Below are 20,218 nucleotides of genomic sequence, written 5' to 3'. Positions count from 1 at the left end.
GACCCCCCCCCCCCCCCCCCCCCCCCCCGTTATTCAGTAATTCTCATGAGGGATCTTGCTATGGAGCAACACTCATCATCATCATCAGTGTGGTTATTCCTACTATTACTCACCCACCCCCACTTCGTCAGCTCCCTAAAGCATCTTACCGTCCTTCCAAGAGGCCAATTTAAAACAGATGCATGCATCAATAGGAAGCCAGTGAAGCCTAACCAAACAAGGGGTAGCATGATCAAATCATTTCTTTTTAAACACCATCTTAGCAGCAGTATTCTGCAAAAGTTCTAATTTTGAAATTAAATGAGTGGTCGGAAGATAGTATATACCATTACAATAATCTAAAGTTGATAAAACAACAGACTGCACTAAGGGGTCCTTCGCCAAAAAATGGACTGCGCTAGTGTAGGCGTGTGGACCACGCAGATCCATTTTTCAGCGTGCCTGTAAAAAAGGTCTTTTTGCATTTTTGCTGAAAATGGATGTGGGGCAAAAAAAAATTATGCGTCCATTTTGGGTCTGAGACCTTACCGCCAGCCATTGACTTAGCGGTAAGGGCTCACGTGGTAACCGTGTGGTAATCATCTATGCACGTAGAATGACAATTGTCGCTCAGTTTTTGCCACGCGCCAGAAAATAACATTTATTTTCCGGTGTGTGTAGTGGACGCATGTCAAAAATGAAACTATCGCAGGGGCCACATGGTAGCCAGGCAGTAACTCAAAACTGACACGTGTTGGGCACGCGTAGGTACCTACGTGGCTTAGTAAAAGAGTCCCTAAGACAGAAAAATGCTTCTCTGGTAATAATGTTCTAAAATACATAAGTTCATGCAATTTTAAAAAAATACAGATTTAGTTAAAACATTCATCTGAAATATCATGATAAAGAGGTGTCCAAAAAGGCCCCAAGTATCTTTGACACTTTTTCCACTTTTAAGATTAACCCATCCAGTACATTTTAAATGACTATAAATTGTATGGGCATAAGTCTTTTTCCAGCAATTTTTTAAGAGATTTGATAACTTCTTTGTTTCTTAAACTATAAATAAGGGGATTCAGCACAGGGGAGGCAATGGCATAAACTGCAGACATCACTTTGTCAGTCTCTGGGTCATTGAAGTAAGCAGGTAGAATGTAGGTGTAGATAACACCTCCAAAGTATAATGTCACAACGGTGAGGTGTGAGGCACATGTAGAAAAGGCTTTTTTCTTTTTCTCTGCAGAACGGATTTTCAATATGGTTGAGATGATATATGTGTAAGATATGACTGTTAACACGAAACAAACTATACCAAATGTAATATCTGAAATAGTAAGTGTCACATGATTGACATACGTGTCCGAGCAGGCCACCTTTAATAGTGGGGGGACTTCACAGAAGAAATGGTCAATTACGTTGTGCGGGCAGAATTTTAACCTGAGGAGTAAGCCGAGGTGCATGACTGAATTTGAGAACCCAAGTAGCCAGACAGTGAAAGCCAGAAGAATACAAGTCCTCCTGCTTATAATGGTAGTATAATGCAGTGGGTGGCATATTGCAACATAACGATCATATGCCATCACCGTCAAGAGCAAGAGCTCTGTACCTAAGGCTGAGGAGAAGACACACATCTGAGTCATGCATTCAGAGAAGGACATAGTTTTCTCCTTTGACTGGATGATCTGTAAAACCTTAGGAATAATAGCTGTTATGCTACAAATGTCTAAGATGGACAAGTTAATGAGAAAGAAATACATTGGAGTATGAAGACGAGAGTTAGTGATAATGATGATAGTAATAACAGTGTTGCCCAACATAGCTATTAAGTAGATAAAAAAGAAGATGATGAAGAATAAGGACTGGAGTTCAGGGTAATTGGACAGCCCAATCATATAAAATAATATAGTCATGCTCTGGTTATGTCCTTCCATTATAGCTGAAATCTCTACCTGTAGGAATAAAACAGAAACAAATCTTAGAGAAATATCAGAAATAATCCCAGTGAGAAAACCTAGAGCCCTATTTAGTAAGCCATGCTCTAGGAGCGCTAACTTTTTAGCATGTGCTAAAAATTAGCACGTGCTAACGATAGAGACACCCATTATATTCCTATGCATGTCTCTATCGTTAGCATGCGCTAATTTTTAGCACATGCTAAAAAGTTTGCACTCCTACAGCGCGGCTTAGTAAACAGGGCTCCTAGTTTGGTATAGAAAGGGTAGGCCAATATTCAAATGAAAAGATATGGACAACTCATGCAGTTATCTGTTTATTTCTCTTACCCATGTGAATTTGGTGATACTCAACGGCACTACCCAGAGAGGTTTGCTGAATATTTATTTATTTATGACATTTATACCCCACATTTTTCCCATACAGTATAATTTCAAGTTCAATGTGGCTAACAAGCTAAAAAGCAGTCATTACAAAAAATGAAACAAAATATATAAACCTACACATACCAATAACGAGAGTATCATAAATATATAAAAAATTCAATAATAAAACATAATGGGGAGAATGGAAGGGGGAGATTAAGCACCAGGATCAATTGACAGAAATCTTTGAAAAGGAAAGAAAAAAACTTACGAAAAATCAAATAATCATGCTAGTATATTATACTTTTTGGCAAGGAATTCCACCATTTAATACCTTGGCATGAAAAAATAGCTGAATATATAGATTTATAAACTACTTTCTTATAGGTAGGAAAATGAAGATGCAGGCAGTGGCGTACCAAGGGGGCGGCGATGGGGGCGGTCCACCCCGGGTGCACGCCGCTGGGGGGGGGTGCCGCGCGCCTGTCCTTCGTTCGTTCCATGCTCCTTCTGCCCCGGAACAGCGGCGTGCACTCAGGGGGGTGTCTTTCGTGGGGGGGGGTGTCCTTTCACCGGGGGGGGGGGTCATGCTGCATCCGGGGGGGGGGGGGGGCGCTGCACCCAGGGAGCGGGGCGCATCGGCAATCCGCCCCGGGTGTCAGCCCCCCTAGGAACACCACTGGATGCAGGCAATCTCTTGCACCAAAGACTGAACTGTGAAAACGCAAAGTAACAAGGGACAACATGTAGGCATGGGCAATACCATACAAAATCTGAAATATGAGTGCACAGAGTTTGAATACAATCCTGGCCCTAATGGGAAGCCAGTACAAATGTATCAGCAAAGGAGTAGCTCTCTCAAAGCGTGGTTCATGCACGGCAAGTCTAGCCACAGTATTCTGGGCAGTTTGCAGTTTCCTTAAGACAGATTCTTTACACCCTGCAGAGATAGAATTGCAATAATCAAATTGGGTCAAAACAAGTGATTGGACAAGTAATCTGAAAATATCAACTGAAAAAAAGGACCTAATGTGCTTCACCTTCCAAAGTAATTTAAAAGATTTAGTAACCACAGAGGACACCTGGGATTTAAAGCTTAAGTGTTGATCAACAACAACCCCTAAAAGTTTTAGAGTGGATGCCAAAGAATATGAAATACAGTCAGAGCTAAAATTGCTGCAGGGATCATGGTCAACAGATTAGTTATTACTAAAAATTTAGTCTTCTCCCGATTTAATTTTAGCCTGAATTCAGAGGCCCAGGATTCTATTAAATCAAGGCCAATTTTAATCCTATGTAGAATTCCCTGGATGTCACCTCAAAAAGGGATGTAAATAATGACATCATCTGTGTAGATAAATGGATGGAAACCCATTGACTCATCTCCCCCCTAGCACAGCCATCATGATAATAAATATTAGATATAGGAGTGAACCTTGCTGCACACCACAATTTGAAAACCAAGGTGATGATATAGACCTAGACTTCAGAAAGCCCTGAAACCAGGACAGGACTTTATCACAAATCCCAAATTGGTCTAGTAAATTTAACAAAATATCATGATCCACCACATCAAAGGCACTTGACATGTCAAATTGCCTAATCAGGAATTAAAGTAGTTAAAACAGTCTCATTACTATAGCATGGTCTGAAGCCAGACTGGGATACATGCAGGAGATGAAAGCTGGAAAGATAGAGAGCTGGGCTGCTACAATTCCTTCCATCACCTTGACCAATAAGGGAATGGAAGCAACTGGCCTGTAGTTGGCAATATCACTCAATAAGCCTGAGGAAGTTTTAGGAATAGGGGTTAAAATTATAGAACCCCTCTCAGCTGGGCAGAGGCCTTGAGTAAACAAGAAAGATATATGTTCCCTGAGAAGTTCAATGAATAAGCTAGGGCATTCTTCAGAAGATTACTAGGACAGGCATCAAGGAGGAATACTTTGAAAGAAAGAATTTAACTGTATCAGAGGAGGGTAACTGAAATGAAGGTCAAAGTCTATTGGCAGCCCGATGATTAGCTCGTGACACTGGAAGAGTGGCATTGTTGCCAGGGGCCTGGAGAACTGTCCTCCTAATAATTGCTATTTTCAACTCAAAGTGGGAAGCCAGCTGTTATAGTGTAGTGTGACCTCTTTGGTTGAAAAAAAAAAACGCTGTGCACCAACTGATAGTTTGTGGATATTTAATTTGATGCCCCCAATCTGTTCAGTGAAATACCTAATTTTAGCCTCCCAAATTTTATTTTTGTAATACCTAACAGCTCTTTTCCAAAGCGGTCTAATAACATCAGATCTTACATGGTCAGACCAGGGTACTTGCAACCAACCTGGATTACCTAAATAGAAAATACCAGTATCCCCCCCCCCCCCCCCCCCGATATGCTAGTAGGTCCAAAAGGTGACCTACAATATTAGAGGAAGGTGACACAGTAATCAAATAGGTTCCTTGTGTATAAATTACTGGTATTTTCTAAATGCAGATTGACATCACCTATCAAAAGGACATTAGAAAATCTAATACAGATGTCAGGGACAAATTCTGTAAAACAACCTTCCACAGGCAGCCAACTACCTGGTAGATGATAGAAAAATACTAAGCAAAGTGGAGCCAGTAAGCTATCATCAGCAATTCTGCAAGCCAGAATTTCTAGACCAGTTAAATTATAGCGAGAGACCAATGCAATGTTAAAAAAACGGACCTATAAATGATAGTGATACCACCTCCTCTTTTCCTACACCTCAACTGGTGAAGAATCTTGTAACCTGGAGGACACAAATCATTGAGCAGAGGGTCATCAGCTGCATATACTAAAGTTTCTGTAAGTAGCAACAAACCAAGATGCTCCTCCACAATCCAGTCTTTGATGACCTCAGTCTTGTTTGTGACTGACCTGGCATTAACATAATCCACAGGGATAGGCAAATAGGAAGTGTAAACATGTTTTAAAAGTTTTACAGTGACTAAGTGACACTTGAAGAAATAATTTCTTCAACCAAGATTAGTCCGTGTCAGGGGAGGAATGTGGCAGAAAAGGAATCCATGCCCTCCACCCCGAATTCTGTGGAAAATGATCACAGGAATAGAGTGTTGTTCCTCTATCGCATGAATGAGAGGACCTAGCAATAACAAGCAGACCCAGAAGCAATGCAGTGAGACTGATGAAAGCATCCAGCGCAATATAATGGCACAAAAGGTAGTACAAGACTATGGAACAGTCAAGAAGATGATATTCAGCACCAACAATGAGTTCTGTAGGTGTCCAGGAACCTATGAACCCACTGAGAGCTCCTCCAGCCTCCGTGAATGAATGCCATCCACTCCAAAGTCCCTCCCTAGAGACTGCCAGCAACAGAGTGATTTGCTGAGACTGTAGCCAGACACTTTATGTGACTGGAACAGGAAAAAACAAAGGTGTCCAGGCAGCCCTCAAAAGTTTCTAGTTCCAAATCCAGCTAAACCTGCACTCTTGTGATGACACCAAGTGTTCTGCTGTGACTCCAATATAATCCACAGACCTCCTCTGAGGAAATGGCTTCACCCACTGAGCAGCCGTCCAGACACTGCAACCACTTCCACTGCCTCCAAATTCCAGTTGACCAGTCTCCAGCACCACCAGCAGGATGGTCAACTGCTTCTAGGCCACTTATGGATAAAACTGCACACTGACAGCACATCTCAATGCAAGAAGGCCACCCAGTAAGGTTAAGACCTCCCACAGCAAACACTGATCAGCTATGCTCATAGACAGCTGGAAAAAGACAATTAAGGCAATGGACCATCCGAAGCTCAGCAGGTAACAGCCACATTAGAATGCCACCATTTTAGAGTTTTGAATATTTCTGAATATCATTACAGACTGCCTTTGCACTTTCCAGATGGTGCCAGAGTGGTGTTTAGCAGTGATATTATTCATTTGGCTTTTGCTCACACCTTTTTCAATAGTAGGTCAAGATGAGTTACAATCGAATTCCCTAGGAATCTCCCTGTCAAGCTCACAATCTAATTTTGTACCTGAGATAACATAGAGTTAAGTGACTTGCTGAAGATCACAAGGGTCAGTAGTGAGTTTGAACCAGGCACACTTGGATGTCAAGCCAGATGCTCTAACTACTAGGCTACTCCTCCACTAGATGCTAGATATGGAAATATAGGACACTGGAGATGTGCACTTGCTAGTGCTCATTTGGTTCCTTAACATACCATTTTATTATATACTTTTGCTAGTTATCTGTGGTCCACCTCCTGAGCTTTCCTCCTCATCTCCTCATTGGTATCTATCCTTAGCACTGTTCTCTTTTAGAATTCTACCTCAGACCATCCTTCTTTCCTGGACATATCTGAACAAAGTCTTGTCAACTCATTTTACATCTTGTGTGATTGTTTTCTTCTGCCTTTGCTTTTGCCTTTCCGATTTCTCTCTTCAATTATCTCTGCATTACCCAATATTCCTTTGCTTGTTCTTCCTTCTGGATTCTTTGTGCTTTTTTATTGGACATAACTTAATACATTTCTTGATTAGCTTTCAAAGGTTGCCCTTCTTCGTCAGATCGGAAATAAGCAAATGTGCTAGCTGACAGTGTATATAAGTGAAAACATTCAAGCATTACTATGACAGTCTGACAGGGTGGGAGGATAGGGGTGGGTAGGAGGTATGCATGGGGACATCAAAGCATATCATTGATATTCTAACAGGATGGGTGTGGATAGGTGAGGGGTGGGGTGATCAACAGAGACATACAGCTTTATGGTTTATAATGGGCTAGGAACAAGGATCTGGGGTTCCTAGCCCATTATAAACCATAAAGCTGTATGTCTCTGTTGATCACCCCACCCCTCACCTATCCACACCCATCCTGTTAGAATATCAATGATATGCTTTGATTTCCCCATGCATACCTCCTACCCACCCCCTTCCTCCCACCCTGTCAGACTGTCATAGTAATGCTTGAATGTTTTCACTTATATACACTGTCAGCTAGCACATTTGCTTATTTCCGATCTGACGAAGAAAGGCAACCTTCGAAAGCTAATCAAGAAATGTATTAAGTTATGTCCAATAAAAAAGGTATCATCTTATTTTCTTTTCCATGTTTTATTTTGTTTGATTTCTATTGATAACCTTAAGAGTGGACTAACACGGCTACCACACTCCTCTACTTTGTGCTTTTTGAATGCTACCCTTTTGCTCTTATTTTGTCCATAGGTGGTTCTGTTACAGATTCAGAAGTGGGCTTAACCTGCAAAGAAATATGAAATTATATATTTTTAAAAAGTTAAAGGGATGGGACTTGATACTGCCTTTCTGTGTTTACAATCAAAGCAGTTTACATATTATATACAGGTGCTTATTTTGCACTTGGGGCAATGAGGGAGGAGGGGGGTTAAGGGGTCTTTTACTAAGCCATGGTAGCATTTTTAGCTCACAGTAGAAATCAGCAGGCAGTAAATGCCAAGCCGCCCATTATATTCTTATGGGTGTCTCAGCATTTGCCACCAGCAGATTTCTACCATGAGTTGAAAATGCTACCTCAGTTTAGTAAAAGACTCCCTTAGTGACTTACTCAGAGTCACCAGGAATTGCAGTGAGACTTGAACCCAATTCCCCAGGGTCTCAGGCTGCTGCACTAACCACTAGGCTAATTTATCAGCTATGGTAATCCATTGGATTACCAACATACAGTTCAAATTCTATATAGAAACCTCTATTTTTCATTCAAATTGAGAAGGTATATATATACAGATAAATTATATATTACTACTACTACTATAAATCACTTCTATAGCACTACCAGTCATACGCAGCACTTTATATATGACGTGTAACCATCCTATAACTAGAAAAGGCACAAGAATTTCCATGTTTCTGCCTAATTTATTTCAAAGGGCATTCCCTCATTCACAGGCTCCTTCACACATTCTTATCAAATGGAAAGAAGCCTGAATGAAGACTGATAGGCATTGCTTCAATCTACAAAAATGAGTTTAAGCACATAAGTACATAAGTATTGCCACACCGGGACAGACCAAAGGTCCATCAAACCCAGTATCCTGTTTCCAACAGTGGCCAATCCAGGTCACAAATACCTGGCAAGATCCCGGAAAAGCTTAGTACATTTTATGATGCTTATCCCAAAAATAAGCAGTGGATTTTCCCAAGTCAATTTAATGTGCCTCATCACATTAAATACATGAACATTATAACCTTTTGATAACCTCAGTATAGGAAATATCGAGGGGCATAATCGAATGCGAACGCCCATCTCCATGGGCGCCTATGTCCGAAAACGGGTACGTGAAGAAGCGGGACAGACTGTATTTTTGAAAAAAATGGGCGTCCATCTTTTGTTTCGAAAATATGGTTTGGACGGACCAAATGCCCATGGATTTGGTCCTTTCTGAGCTGGGCGGTTTTTTTTTTTTTTTGCGATAATGGAAACTAAAAATGCCCAGCTCAGAAACGTCCTAATCCAAGCCATTTGGTCATGGGAGGGACAAATGTACAACACTGCCATAGCTCTTAGGGGTGAAGGGGGCAACTACATGAGGGTACAGTGGGTTTCAGAGGCCTCCCATTTACCACCACAAGTGGTACAGGTGGGGGGGATGGACCTGGGTCTGCCTGCCTGAAGTGCACTGCAGTACCCACTAAAAGTGCTCCAGGGACAGGACTTGTTGCTGCTGTATAACCTTGGCACAGCAGTTGACACCTGAAGACCAATCTAGCTGAAAACGTCCTTTATTTGAATAAGCACGCTTACTCACAGTTAACTGCAGATCACAGGTTGTGCCCCACTGGCAACGAGTCTCGCTAGTACTGAGATTAGCAGTAGGTCCCAGCTGGCAGAATGGTGTACAATGCCCTCTTTCAGCAACATTCAAGGTAAGAACTAAGTGCTGTAATGTGGCTAACACATGACCGGGATCTAAATGTGTCTTACAAAAAATGGCCACTACCTCATGGACTACCGAAAAATCTACAAGGCACACTCTGACCCAGTAAGCAGAGGGAAAAGCACCATGGGAGTACAGCCTACCAACTACCAACATCGTGAGCATTTAACACAAGCTAGTGGAATCACAGAGCCCAATACCCTACACCCACCACAATGCATTGCTGATGTGACTCTGCAGTGCCCTTAACAGAAAAGGTGTCACACTCACACGAGACCCACATCAGAACCAGGGAAAGGCTGTCAGAGGATAGAACACATTCTGCTGTCATGGAGGTGGGTACGGAATTTGAGGCTGGCATACAGGCTGGCAAAAAAGTTTGTAAAGTGGGTTTCTTTTGGTGGGAGGGGGTTAGTGATCACTGGGGGAGTCAGGGCAGGTGATCCTCGATTCCCTCCAGTGGTCATCTGGTCAGTTGGGGCACTTTTTTGGGACTTATTCGTGAAAAAAAAGGTCCAAAAAAAGTGACCCAAGATCGCGGTAAAAATGCCTTTTTTTTCGATTATCACCTAAAGACGCCCATCTCTGCTCGGCCAATAACCACGCCCTAGTCCCGCCTTCACCACGCCTCCGACACGCCCCCATCAACTTTATTCATTCCCGCGACAGAGTGCAGTTGAAGACGCCCAAAATCGGCTTTCGATTATACCGATTTGGGCACCCGCGAGAGAAAGACGTCCATCTCCCGATTTAGGTCGGAATATAGGCGTTTTTCTCTTTCGATTATAAGGTGGATGGTCTCTCCCTACAAAGTTTTCTTTTTTTTCTATGATATAAGTCATATATTCCCATAGATAGAAATAATTATTTTGCATGAGATAGTAATGTAGGAAGATTATTATGAAAAATAGAATGCATAATGGTGCATGTGCCTTTCATCATTTTAATGATAATAGTAATATAGTAGTTCCATATCCCCACTCTTTCATAGTAACATAGTGAGTAAAGTTCATGATTAAATCAACAATGAATGTGATATTGATAAAGTATCTCATTAAAGAATACTGAGGAAGTTAAAATGCCATGGGATAAGGGGCAGTGTTCTACTTTAGAATAAGAACTAGCAAAACAAAAATAGTTGAAGACACTCTTATTTTCAAATGCAGACTGAGTTTAATTTAGTTTGTCATAATTCACTGTTTAATTTTTTTGTAATTCCATCTGAGATGTTTTTCTTAATGTAATTTGCAGTGAATCCATTGAAGATATGGCAGAATATAAGCTATTTATAGAATAGAATAGAGTAGGATTAAATGGTCAATATTCTAATTAGAGATAGATAAATAATAGGGTTCCTTGTGGACCTGGGCTGGAACTGCTGCTTTTCAACATATTATAAATGATCTGGAAACAGTAATAGAGAATGAGGTGAGTAAATTTGCTGATGACATAAGTTATTCAAAGTTGTTAAATCAATAGAAGACTGTGAGATATTTCAAGAGGACCTTATGAGATTGGGAAACTGGGCATCCAAATCGCAGATGAAATTTAATGTGAGCAAATACAAATTGATATATATATAGGGAAGGGCAACCCAAACTATAGCTACTTGATGCAAGGTTTTAGAAATCACCACTCAGGAAATGGATCATGATGATACATTGAAATCCTCTTCTTAGTGTGCTGCAGTGGCCAAGAAAGTCAATAGAATGTTAGGAATTATTTGGAAAAGAATGGAGAATACAAAAATAGAATTTTACAATGTCTTTGTATAGCTCCATGGTGAGACCACACCTTGAATATTATGTGCTATTTTGGTCACTGCATCTCAAAAAAGGTATAGGTAAATTTCAAATAGCACAGAGAAGGATGATCAAAATGATAAAGGCAATGGAACAACTCCCCTATGAGGAAAAACTAAAGAAATTAGGGTTCTTCAGCTTGAAGAAAGGACAGCTGAGGTGTGATAATGTAGAGATCTCTAAAATAATGCGTGAAGTGGAATGGTAGACATGAATCACTTGTTTACCGTTTTCAAAAGTACAAGGACTAGGGGTACACAATGAATGTACTAAGTAGAGCAAATTGGAGAATATATATTTTTAACTCAAAGCATAATTAAGCTGTAGAATTTGTTGCCGGAGAATATGGTATGAGTGTAGTAACTTTCCTATCTGAATAATTGGAGTTCTTTTAAGATTTGTTATTTTATTGCAAAGTATTGTGTGCTGTATAAGTTTAGCAGTATATCAAATTTTAATAAAACATATAAGCATAGAGTTGTGCAGGAATTTAAAAAAAGTTTGGACTTATTCCATTATTTCATCCATTCTTAGGGATGTCTTGGGAAAATCTATTGCTTATTCCTGGGATAAGCAGCATGAAATGCAGTTCACTTTTTTGGGATCTTGCTAGGTACTTATGATCTGGATTCGCTACGGTTGATAACAGGATACTGGGTTTGATGGACCTTCAGTCGGTCCTAGTATGTCAAGGCTTATGTACTTATGTCCTTATCTGGAAAAGGGAGCATCAAGTCGATTGAATTTGCAGATAACACAAACATATTCTAAGTACTTAAAATACAAGCAAACTGAGGAACTCCAAAAGGACCTTGCCAGACTGGAGAATTGGGCATCAGAATGGCAAGTGAAATTTATGTGGTCAAGTGCAAAAGACAACTAGAATATTAGGAATTATTGTGAAAATAATGGAGTATAAAACCAAGAATATTATTATCCCTTTGCATAGATCCATGATGCTACCAAATCTTGCATACTGTGTGAAGTAGTAATTATACCCCCCCCCCCCCCCAATTGTAGCAGAACTGGAAAAGGTACAGAGAAGGACAGCAAAAATAATAAAAGGAATGGAACAGATCCCTTATGAAGAAAGGCTGAACAGATTAGGGCTTTTCAAGCTATAAGTATGCATATGCTAGTGGTGTATAAAATCATATGTCAGGTAGAACAGATAAATACAAAACAGTTATTTATACCCTCAAACTCTAGTATAACTAGGAAACATTCCATGAGACTAACAGATCTCAGATTTCAAAGAACCTGGAGAATGAATTTTATCACTCAGTGAATAATCAAGCTATGGAGTATTTTCCAGGGATATAGCGCAGGGGCAGATTGACAGTGGTTGGGGCCTCCAAGCAGTAAAGGTCATAAGTACATAAGTATTGTCATACTGGGAAAGACCAAAGGTCCATCGAGCCCAGCATCCTGTTTCCAACAGTGGCCAATCCAGGTCACAAATACCCGGCAAGATCCCAAAAATGTACAAAACATTTTATACTGCTTATCCCAGAAATAGTGGATATTCCCCAAGTCCATTTAATAACAGTCTATGGACTTTTCCTTTAGGAAGCCGTCCAAACCTTTTTAAAACTCCGCTAAGCTAACCACCTTTACCACATTCTCTGGCAATGAATTCCAGAGTTTAATTACACGTTGAGTGAAGAAATATTTTCTCCGATTCGTTTTAAATTTACTACATTGTAGCTTCATTGCATGCCCCCTAGTCCTAGTATTTTTGGAAAGCGTGAACAGATGCTTCACATCTACCCATTCAACTTCACTCATTATTTTATAGACCTCTATCATTGTGGCCCCCTCAACCACTGTACCACTGCCCCCCTCCCACATACTACAGACCCCTGAGCCAAAGTGGGCCCTATCCATTCCTACCTTGAAGGGCCCTGGTAGTCTAGTGGCTTCTTTAGGGGCAAGAAAGAGCCCCACCTGTTCCTGCCTGCTATCACTACTGTGCCCGGCACTGCCATGTTTTCAAAATGGCTGTCAAGACTTCCCACGGTAGTCTTGCGAGTCTCAGGAAGTCTCAGCAGCAATTTTTAAAACACGGCGGTGCCACCAGTCTGAGTAGCAGCAGCAGGCAAGGCAGGAAAAAGTGGGATTCTTTCCTGCCCCTGCAGAGGCCACTAGACCACCAGGGCCCTTCAAGGTGTGTGTGTGTGTGGAGGGCTGTAATGTTTGGCAGCAATGGGCAACTGGGCCGAGCCTCTGGCCCCCTAGAGCCTCTGAGCCCTCAAGCACTGCTCAGTTGCTCGAATGGTCAGTCTGCCCCTGATATAGTGAACGTATCTAGCATAACTTAGTTTAAAAGTGGTTTGAATACATTTCTACTGGAAAGACCATGAACAATTGACTTAGGATTCTAGCTCTTATTTCTGTAAGGAGTTGAAAAATGCATCTATTCTTTAGTTCCTAGTGACTGAGATTGGCCGTAGCTGGAGACAGGATACTGAACTTAATAGACATTTAGTCTGACCCTGCATGGACATGTTCTTTGTCCCCATGGACCCCTGATATGCCCTGTTAATTTGATGTGGATCTGATGCAAACTTAAAAATATGTAAGGGGGTAACAATTATGCATGCATATTGATGGAATATATGGATCCCCCCCTCAAAAAATAAAATCTACTATTGTCAAAATCCTCATGTCCCCCATTGATGTTTTAAAATTTGAGGGTAAATGTTCAGCTGTAGCAGTCAGCAGATTTTTTTAAATATCAGCTTAGCATGTAAGAAAACTATGAATATTCAGCCCTGCTATACATATTATCAGCAGGGCTGAATATATGTATTCACTGCGGACCACTGTTCACTATCAAGTAATATCATTATTTGACCACTATACAGATAATTTAGGCATTTTGCTTTATGATTGCTATTCAGAAGCCCTAAATCGAATGCCTTCATTATCTGTACAGTGGCTAAATATTGCTGCTATATGGTTAATACATGGTCCTGTCCTAGCTCTGCCTAACTCAACCCCAGCCCTATACAGATATTGCCATGGTGGTTAGAGACATTTTTACACTGGCTAGAAAACTTTCTTGTGTTCTGAAATATCAATTTTTTAATTCAAATGACTTTCTGGATAATTCAGTCATGCTCTATTTTTTTTAAAATAAACATGACTTTTTTCCCTTTAAGATCATGTAGACATATTTTATTCTGCTTTCTGTATAGATAGTCTATGCAACATGACAAGTATTTCTGATTTATTCTTGTTGCTGCTAACTTTCTTAACTTTCATCATTTGAAATTAAAGACAAAGCTACAAAGCAAGTCAAAAACACAGTTTATTACACTACTGTGAGAGGTGTAGGTGGAACCTCATAGAGTAGCCAATGTATTGAGGCATGAGCTTTTAAGAACCCGAATCCACTTCTTCAGATCTAATGAAGCAGACTCTGGTCATTGAAAGCTCATGCCTCAAAACTTTGGTTAGTCTATACAGTTCCCCTGCCTCTGTCATTTTTGTTATACCAGATTAACATGGCTACTCCTTTTAATGGTCACACAACTGACTCTAGTTCACCCTTTTTAAGGTGAGGGGATAGAATAGTAATAACATTAGTATAAATAATAAATACTTAAAAATGGAAACATACCCCTCTGTTGTCAACTGGATCCTTTATTCACTGATATCAAGCAGTTCATTTCTGATTCTTTTATACATATTTGTATAAACCCCAGAGGTCTTATTCTCCAGTTTGGCAACCTGAATAAGTTCATCATACTTTTGATTATCTGGTAAGCAAATATAGATGATTTATGCAATCATCTTCATGGGTGAAGTCATCCTCTGAACTCTATAGAGACACCACATGCTTTATATGGCATTTAATTAATAAATAATGATCATACTTGTATATCTAATGTTATTTTCTATAGTTTTTAAATATAGCTTTATTTTCACATTCAAAGTAATACTTTACCTCCAAATCTGCCTGACATTATGTTGGCATTTCTGTAAGAGGGCTTCTCATTGTTAGCGCTCTGATGCTGTGCAGTGAGCATTAATTCTATAATGACATCTTGGTGCCCAGATCCCATTATGGAATACTATTGTAGCCTAATATTGGTATGCATTACATTTACACACCTACAGTTATACCAGCCATAGACCTGGTGTAACTGTGGGAATCTAAATGTGGCAACAGCATGTATAACTTTCAGTGTGATGCAAGTTAAGTGGATAACTGCAGCCTACCCACACCTTTCCCAGGTTATATCACATCTTTGTCCTTTGCATTTCTGCACTATAGAATTTATGCATGCCCTTATTGAATAGCGCTTAGGGTGTGAATGTGTGTAAGTGCTACTTTTTTGAACACTGAACAAAACCAAAACTTCACCAGATCAGTGTTCAATTTTCTTGTAGACGAAACTACAGTGAATAAACATTCAATCATGTTTAAACTTAAAAATGCTGAGATTTTATCATTTTAAATATATTTTTTAAATTTTTAAATAACGGGAGGGAAAAGCCTCAGAAATGTGCAGGTGTATATAAACTGCTTACTTTATTGTTTGTCTATTAGATTGTAAGCTCCTTGAGCAGGGACTGTCTTTCTTCTATGTTTTTGCAGCGCTGCGTACGCCTTGTAGCGCTATAGAAATGCTAAATAGTAGTAGTAGTAGTTTGTACCTGTGCTCTTCAATCATAGGTTTAAAAAAAAAACTCCTAAATTTTAATATGCTTCCTTTATATAAAAAGACAGACTACTTAGGTACCCTGTTACCAAGCTGCGGCAAAATGGAGCCTGTGCTGGTGTTTTTGACGCACGCCGAGGCCTCCTTTTACTCTGTGCTTTTTTGTGCCGGTACGCGTCCTACGGCATTCCGGCACCTTTTTTCTGAAGTCCGGCTCACCTGCCCGCCTTCAGCTCCCTGACTTTCCGTTCATGCATCCGTGCTCCCTGCATTGAAATCTTCTGTTTACCCGAAGTTGCGGTGAATCGGCAGTGAAAGCAGCAGGCAGGCAGGCTCGCCTCCTCGTCGCTTCCCTTCCCTCTAAGCATCCCGCCTTCCTCTAATTTAATTTCCTTTCCACGAGGGTGGGACGCGCTGAGAGGGAAGGGAAGCGACGAGGAGTTATGGTGATGATAAAAAAAGAGACAGAGAAGAGAGAAATGAAAGAAACTGAAATGAAAGGGTAAAATGGATGTTAAGGGAAGGGACAATGTGAAAGAAGGGACAGGGGAAAGAAGAAAATAGAAATGGAAAGTTGAGCCTGGAAAATGAGATAGAAGACAGACAAGAGGAAATCAGAAAATAGTAGACTAATACCAATGCGGAAAGCAACAAAAAAAAGCATTTATTTCATTTTGTTAAGGGATTTTATTTTATTTACTTACTCATCTTTCCAACTCAAGCTCAAAATGGGTTACATTTAGGTGCATACAGTAGTATTTGAATATGTAATAGGGCAGCCAGTAAATTCATGTTTTGTGTCATTTCCTATGCCATCTCCAGGAATGTTCCTTATATTTGTCTTTGGCCATTTTATCATAAAGGGAGCAAAATCATTGAGTGCACACTTTCAAAAGAGAGTGCACTATTTGCAAGGAGTTTGCACTCTTTTGGAAACAGAGTGCACGCCTTCCCCAATAATGCATGTGTGTGTAGCAGTGATAATTGTCTAACCTCCCACTTGTTCACTCCTTATCCTGTTTTTCTTTATGCACTAATTGTAAACTTATCACTCTCTCCTCCTATTGTATGCATTAATATTGCAATGGATTGTGCCCCGTTGTTCTTTTATCATAAACTCCTATCCCCCTTTATTTTATCTTTGTAAACAACTTAGATTGCCTAGGATATATAGGCGGTATAGCAAATGAAATTGAAACAAAGTGTCTTGCGTGCATAATGGTTCAAATGGGCACACTATCGTTAAAAGAGTGCATATTGTTTAGGAAAGAGTGCACCCTTTTTAAAAATAGTGCACACTATTATCGGCAGACTGAAATACACAAAGGTCTAGATTCTGAAGTTTGGCGTGGTTTATAGAATTAACATTTAAGCAGACAGGTTATGCAAATACCTGCAACTAAATTTATACGTGGAGCACCATTATTCTGTAATTATGCACGTAACCCAAAACCACATCCTGATCTGCTCAAAATGCTCATGACCCTCGCATTTCCATGCCCCCTTTTTTGGACCATGCGTAAATTTTAGTCACGTATAACTAAGTTTACACACATTAGTCCCAATTAAATCTAATTAGTGCCAATAATTGCTTGTTAAAAAGACAATTATTGGCACTAATTGGCTCACTATATAATTAAATTGCACGTGCAGATCAGGAATACGTCTAAATTTACACACACAATTTTCAGTGACCTTTATAGAATCAATGGGACATGTGCTTTTAAGCTCATTTTTATTTGTTAGTAACATGTGACAATACAGGATATGTTGTTCACATTTTCCATGTCATTGCAAACTACAGGGTCCAAGAAAGCAAAATGGCAGACGATCTGCAAACTCCAAGACGGAAAATCAACAGAGCAGATCGTTATGAGAAAAAAATATAATTTATTAATGAATACTAAAAATGTATATACAAATCAGCCCGACACAGGCCGTGTTTCGCCCAGCAGGGCTGCTTCAGGGGCTACACAATGATCCTTTACTGTCAAAATATGGTAGATTTGATGAAACCAAATGTACTGAAGACCTTGATCGTAAATCATCTAGTATATATGTTGAACAAAACAGCTCAATCGAATAAACCAGAAAAAAGTGCTGACATAAAATACGTCGGACACTCTCTTGATTCTGGTAACGCTGAAAAAAAAGCCCCTGAAGCAGCCCTGCTGGGTGAAGCACGGCCTGTGTTGGGCTGATTTGTATATACATTTTTAGTATTCATTAATAAATTATATTGCAAACTACAGCCCATTCCTAACATATAATGTAATGATCTAGTAGGCAATTTCTCCAAATGGGCTAATTTTGTGCATAACAATAAACTTCAGCAACTCATCACTTTATAGAGTCATCAAACGCCCATGGGGAGGAAACTGCTGTTACAAATTTAAGATGGAGAAAGAGCCTCAAATTAACAACAGCAACGTTACAACTGTATAAAGCTGTCTTCAATTTTATCATTGGCAAAAAAACTTAAAAAGCAAGAGTAACCAACACCCACAGAAAAACACTGAAGATCCAGCACCGGGAAAAATATAGTGCACTAATCTGCTTCTTTTCTTCAACAGTAGCAAGTTCCCATGTCTCCAAGGGGAAGCATAAATTCCATAGATAATCTACAACTAATCCCGACAAATGATCCTCGTTTCACTGGTAAATCCAGCTGCTTCACTTTTGGACGTGTCATAACAGGAATGAACCTCACTCCTAAGCCTGGCATGTGGAGTATGATCTCAGTCTCTCAAATTTACTGCTAACACCCACTGTAGTACTTTCATTGTGCCAAAGAGGGCTTCTTTCTGGAGTTCATGGGACATAACATGTATAGGCAATTTGTCCAGGTCCGCTTGCAAATTCTTTTTGACCCTGGAGTAATCTAAGCTGGATTCTTTGTGATAGTTTTTATTGGATCAATAAGTATGTTCCAAAAATGTACACATAGGTCCCTTCTTCAGAAGTGAATGTCTCTGATGTGACAACTGAAGGAAAAAAAACATGTCTGGTTGGAACAGCTCATGTACAATATTTTTAGATTATTGATAGACTGATCCAATAAAAGGTTTCAGACTCAGGAATCCCATGAGTGCAATGTAATTTTCAGTATGATGTTATTGTATATTGTGTGCATAATTTGTTTTGTTATATGGAAAGAAATGATAAAGAGATGCATAATTTTATGAAAACAATGTCTTACCAAGTGGAACAGAGCTGATGAGTGTCCTCATTAAGAAACTGGCAGCAAATCCTGATATATCCCTGGTCACTTCTAGAGTATTTACTCACCAAGTCTGGTTGGTGCCAATTTTTAAAATTGCTCCATAAGGTAAGCATGTTGTCTGTGTACACTGTACTCCTCAATCATAGGTTTAAAAAAAACTCCAAAACTTTAATATGTTTCCTTTATATAAAAAGACAGGCTATTTAGGGCCCCTTTTACCAAGCTGTGGCAAAATGGAGCCTGTGCTGGTGTTTTTTTATGCACGCCGAGGCCTCATTTTACTCTGTGATTTTTTTTGTGCCGGTACGCGCCGTACGGCATACCGGCACCTTTTTTCTGAAGTCCGGCTCACCTGCCCGCCTTCAGCTCCCCGACTTTCCGTTCATGCACCCGTGCTCCCTGCGTTGAAATCTTCTGTTTACCTGAAGTTGCGGTGAACCGACAGTGAAAGCATCAGGCAGGCAGGCTCGCCTCCTCATTGCTTCCCTTCCCCCTAAGCATCCCGCCTTCTTCTAATGTCATTTCCTTTCCGCGACGGTGGGACACGCTGAGAGGGAAGGAAGCGACGAGGAGGCGAGCCTGCCTGCCTGCTGCTTTCACTGCTGGTTCGCCGTGACTTCGAGTAAACAGAAGATTTCAACGCAGGGAACACTGGTGCATGAATGAAAAGTCGGGGAGCTGAGGACGGGCAGGTGGGACTGGGGTTTGAACAATCACGGGGCCAGGTGGAGGCTGGGACGAGTCAGTGGACATGGAAGGGAGGGGGTGGATAGGGAGCAAAAGAGAATCACTGGACATTGAGGGGAGGGGAGGGCAGGGGAGAGAGGAGAATCACTGGACATGGATGGGAGGGAAGGATAGGGGCAAAGGAGAATCGCTGGACATGGATGGGAGGGGAGGGCAGTGGAGAGAGGAGAATTGCTGGACATGGAGGGGAGGGCAGGGGAGAGGGGAGAATCACTGGACATGGATGGGAGGGCAGGGCAGGGGAGAGAGGAGAATCGCTGGACATGGATGGGAGGGAAGAATAGGTGCAAAGGAGAATCACTGGACATGGAGGGGAGGGAGGAGAATTGCTGGACATGGATGGGAGGGAAGAATAGGGGCAAAGGAGAATTGCTGGACATGGAGGGGAGGGCAGGGGATAGAGGAGAATCACTGGACATGAATGGGAGGGAAGAACAGAGATAAAGGAGAATTTCAGGACATGGATGGGAGGGGAGGTCAGAGGAGAATCACTGGACATGGATGAGAGGGGAGGGGAGAGAGGAGAAATGTTGGACATGAATGAAGTGGAGGGCAGGGAAGAGAAATGTTGGAGGGAAGGAA

At 40.7% G+C, this 20,218-nt stretch overlaps 1 protein-coding gene across 1 annotated transcript; it reads right to left on the bottom strand.

The window, feature by feature from the left end:
- Window positions 1-965: 965 nt before the first annotated feature.
- Window positions 966-1,910, bottom strand: LOC115461285 (olfactory receptor 13G1-like). The gene has a single exon (XM_030191013.1). It carries the CDS (start codon window positions 1,908-1,910, stop codon window positions 966-968), a length of 945 nt encoding a protein of 314 aa, XP_030046873.1.
- Window positions 1,911-20,218: the final 18,308 nt, after the last annotated feature.

This window comes from Microcaecilia unicolor, chromosome 1 (genome assembly GCF_901765095.1).
Source record: "Microcaecilia unicolor chromosome 1, aMicUni1.1, whole genome shotgun sequence".
NCBI lineage: Eukaryota > Metazoa > Chordata > Amphibia > Gymnophiona > Siphonopidae > Microcaecilia > Microcaecilia unicolor.
The sequence above is the reverse complement of the archived record's forward strand: the minus strand, read 5'-3'. Positions and strand labels throughout refer to the sequence as shown.

Bases quoted from the DNA above. Each gene is read 5' to 3' on its own strand.
- LOC115461285 (XM_030191013.1), bottom strand. From the start codon at position 1,910: ATGGAAGGACATAACCAGAGCATGACTATATTATTTTATATGATTGGG.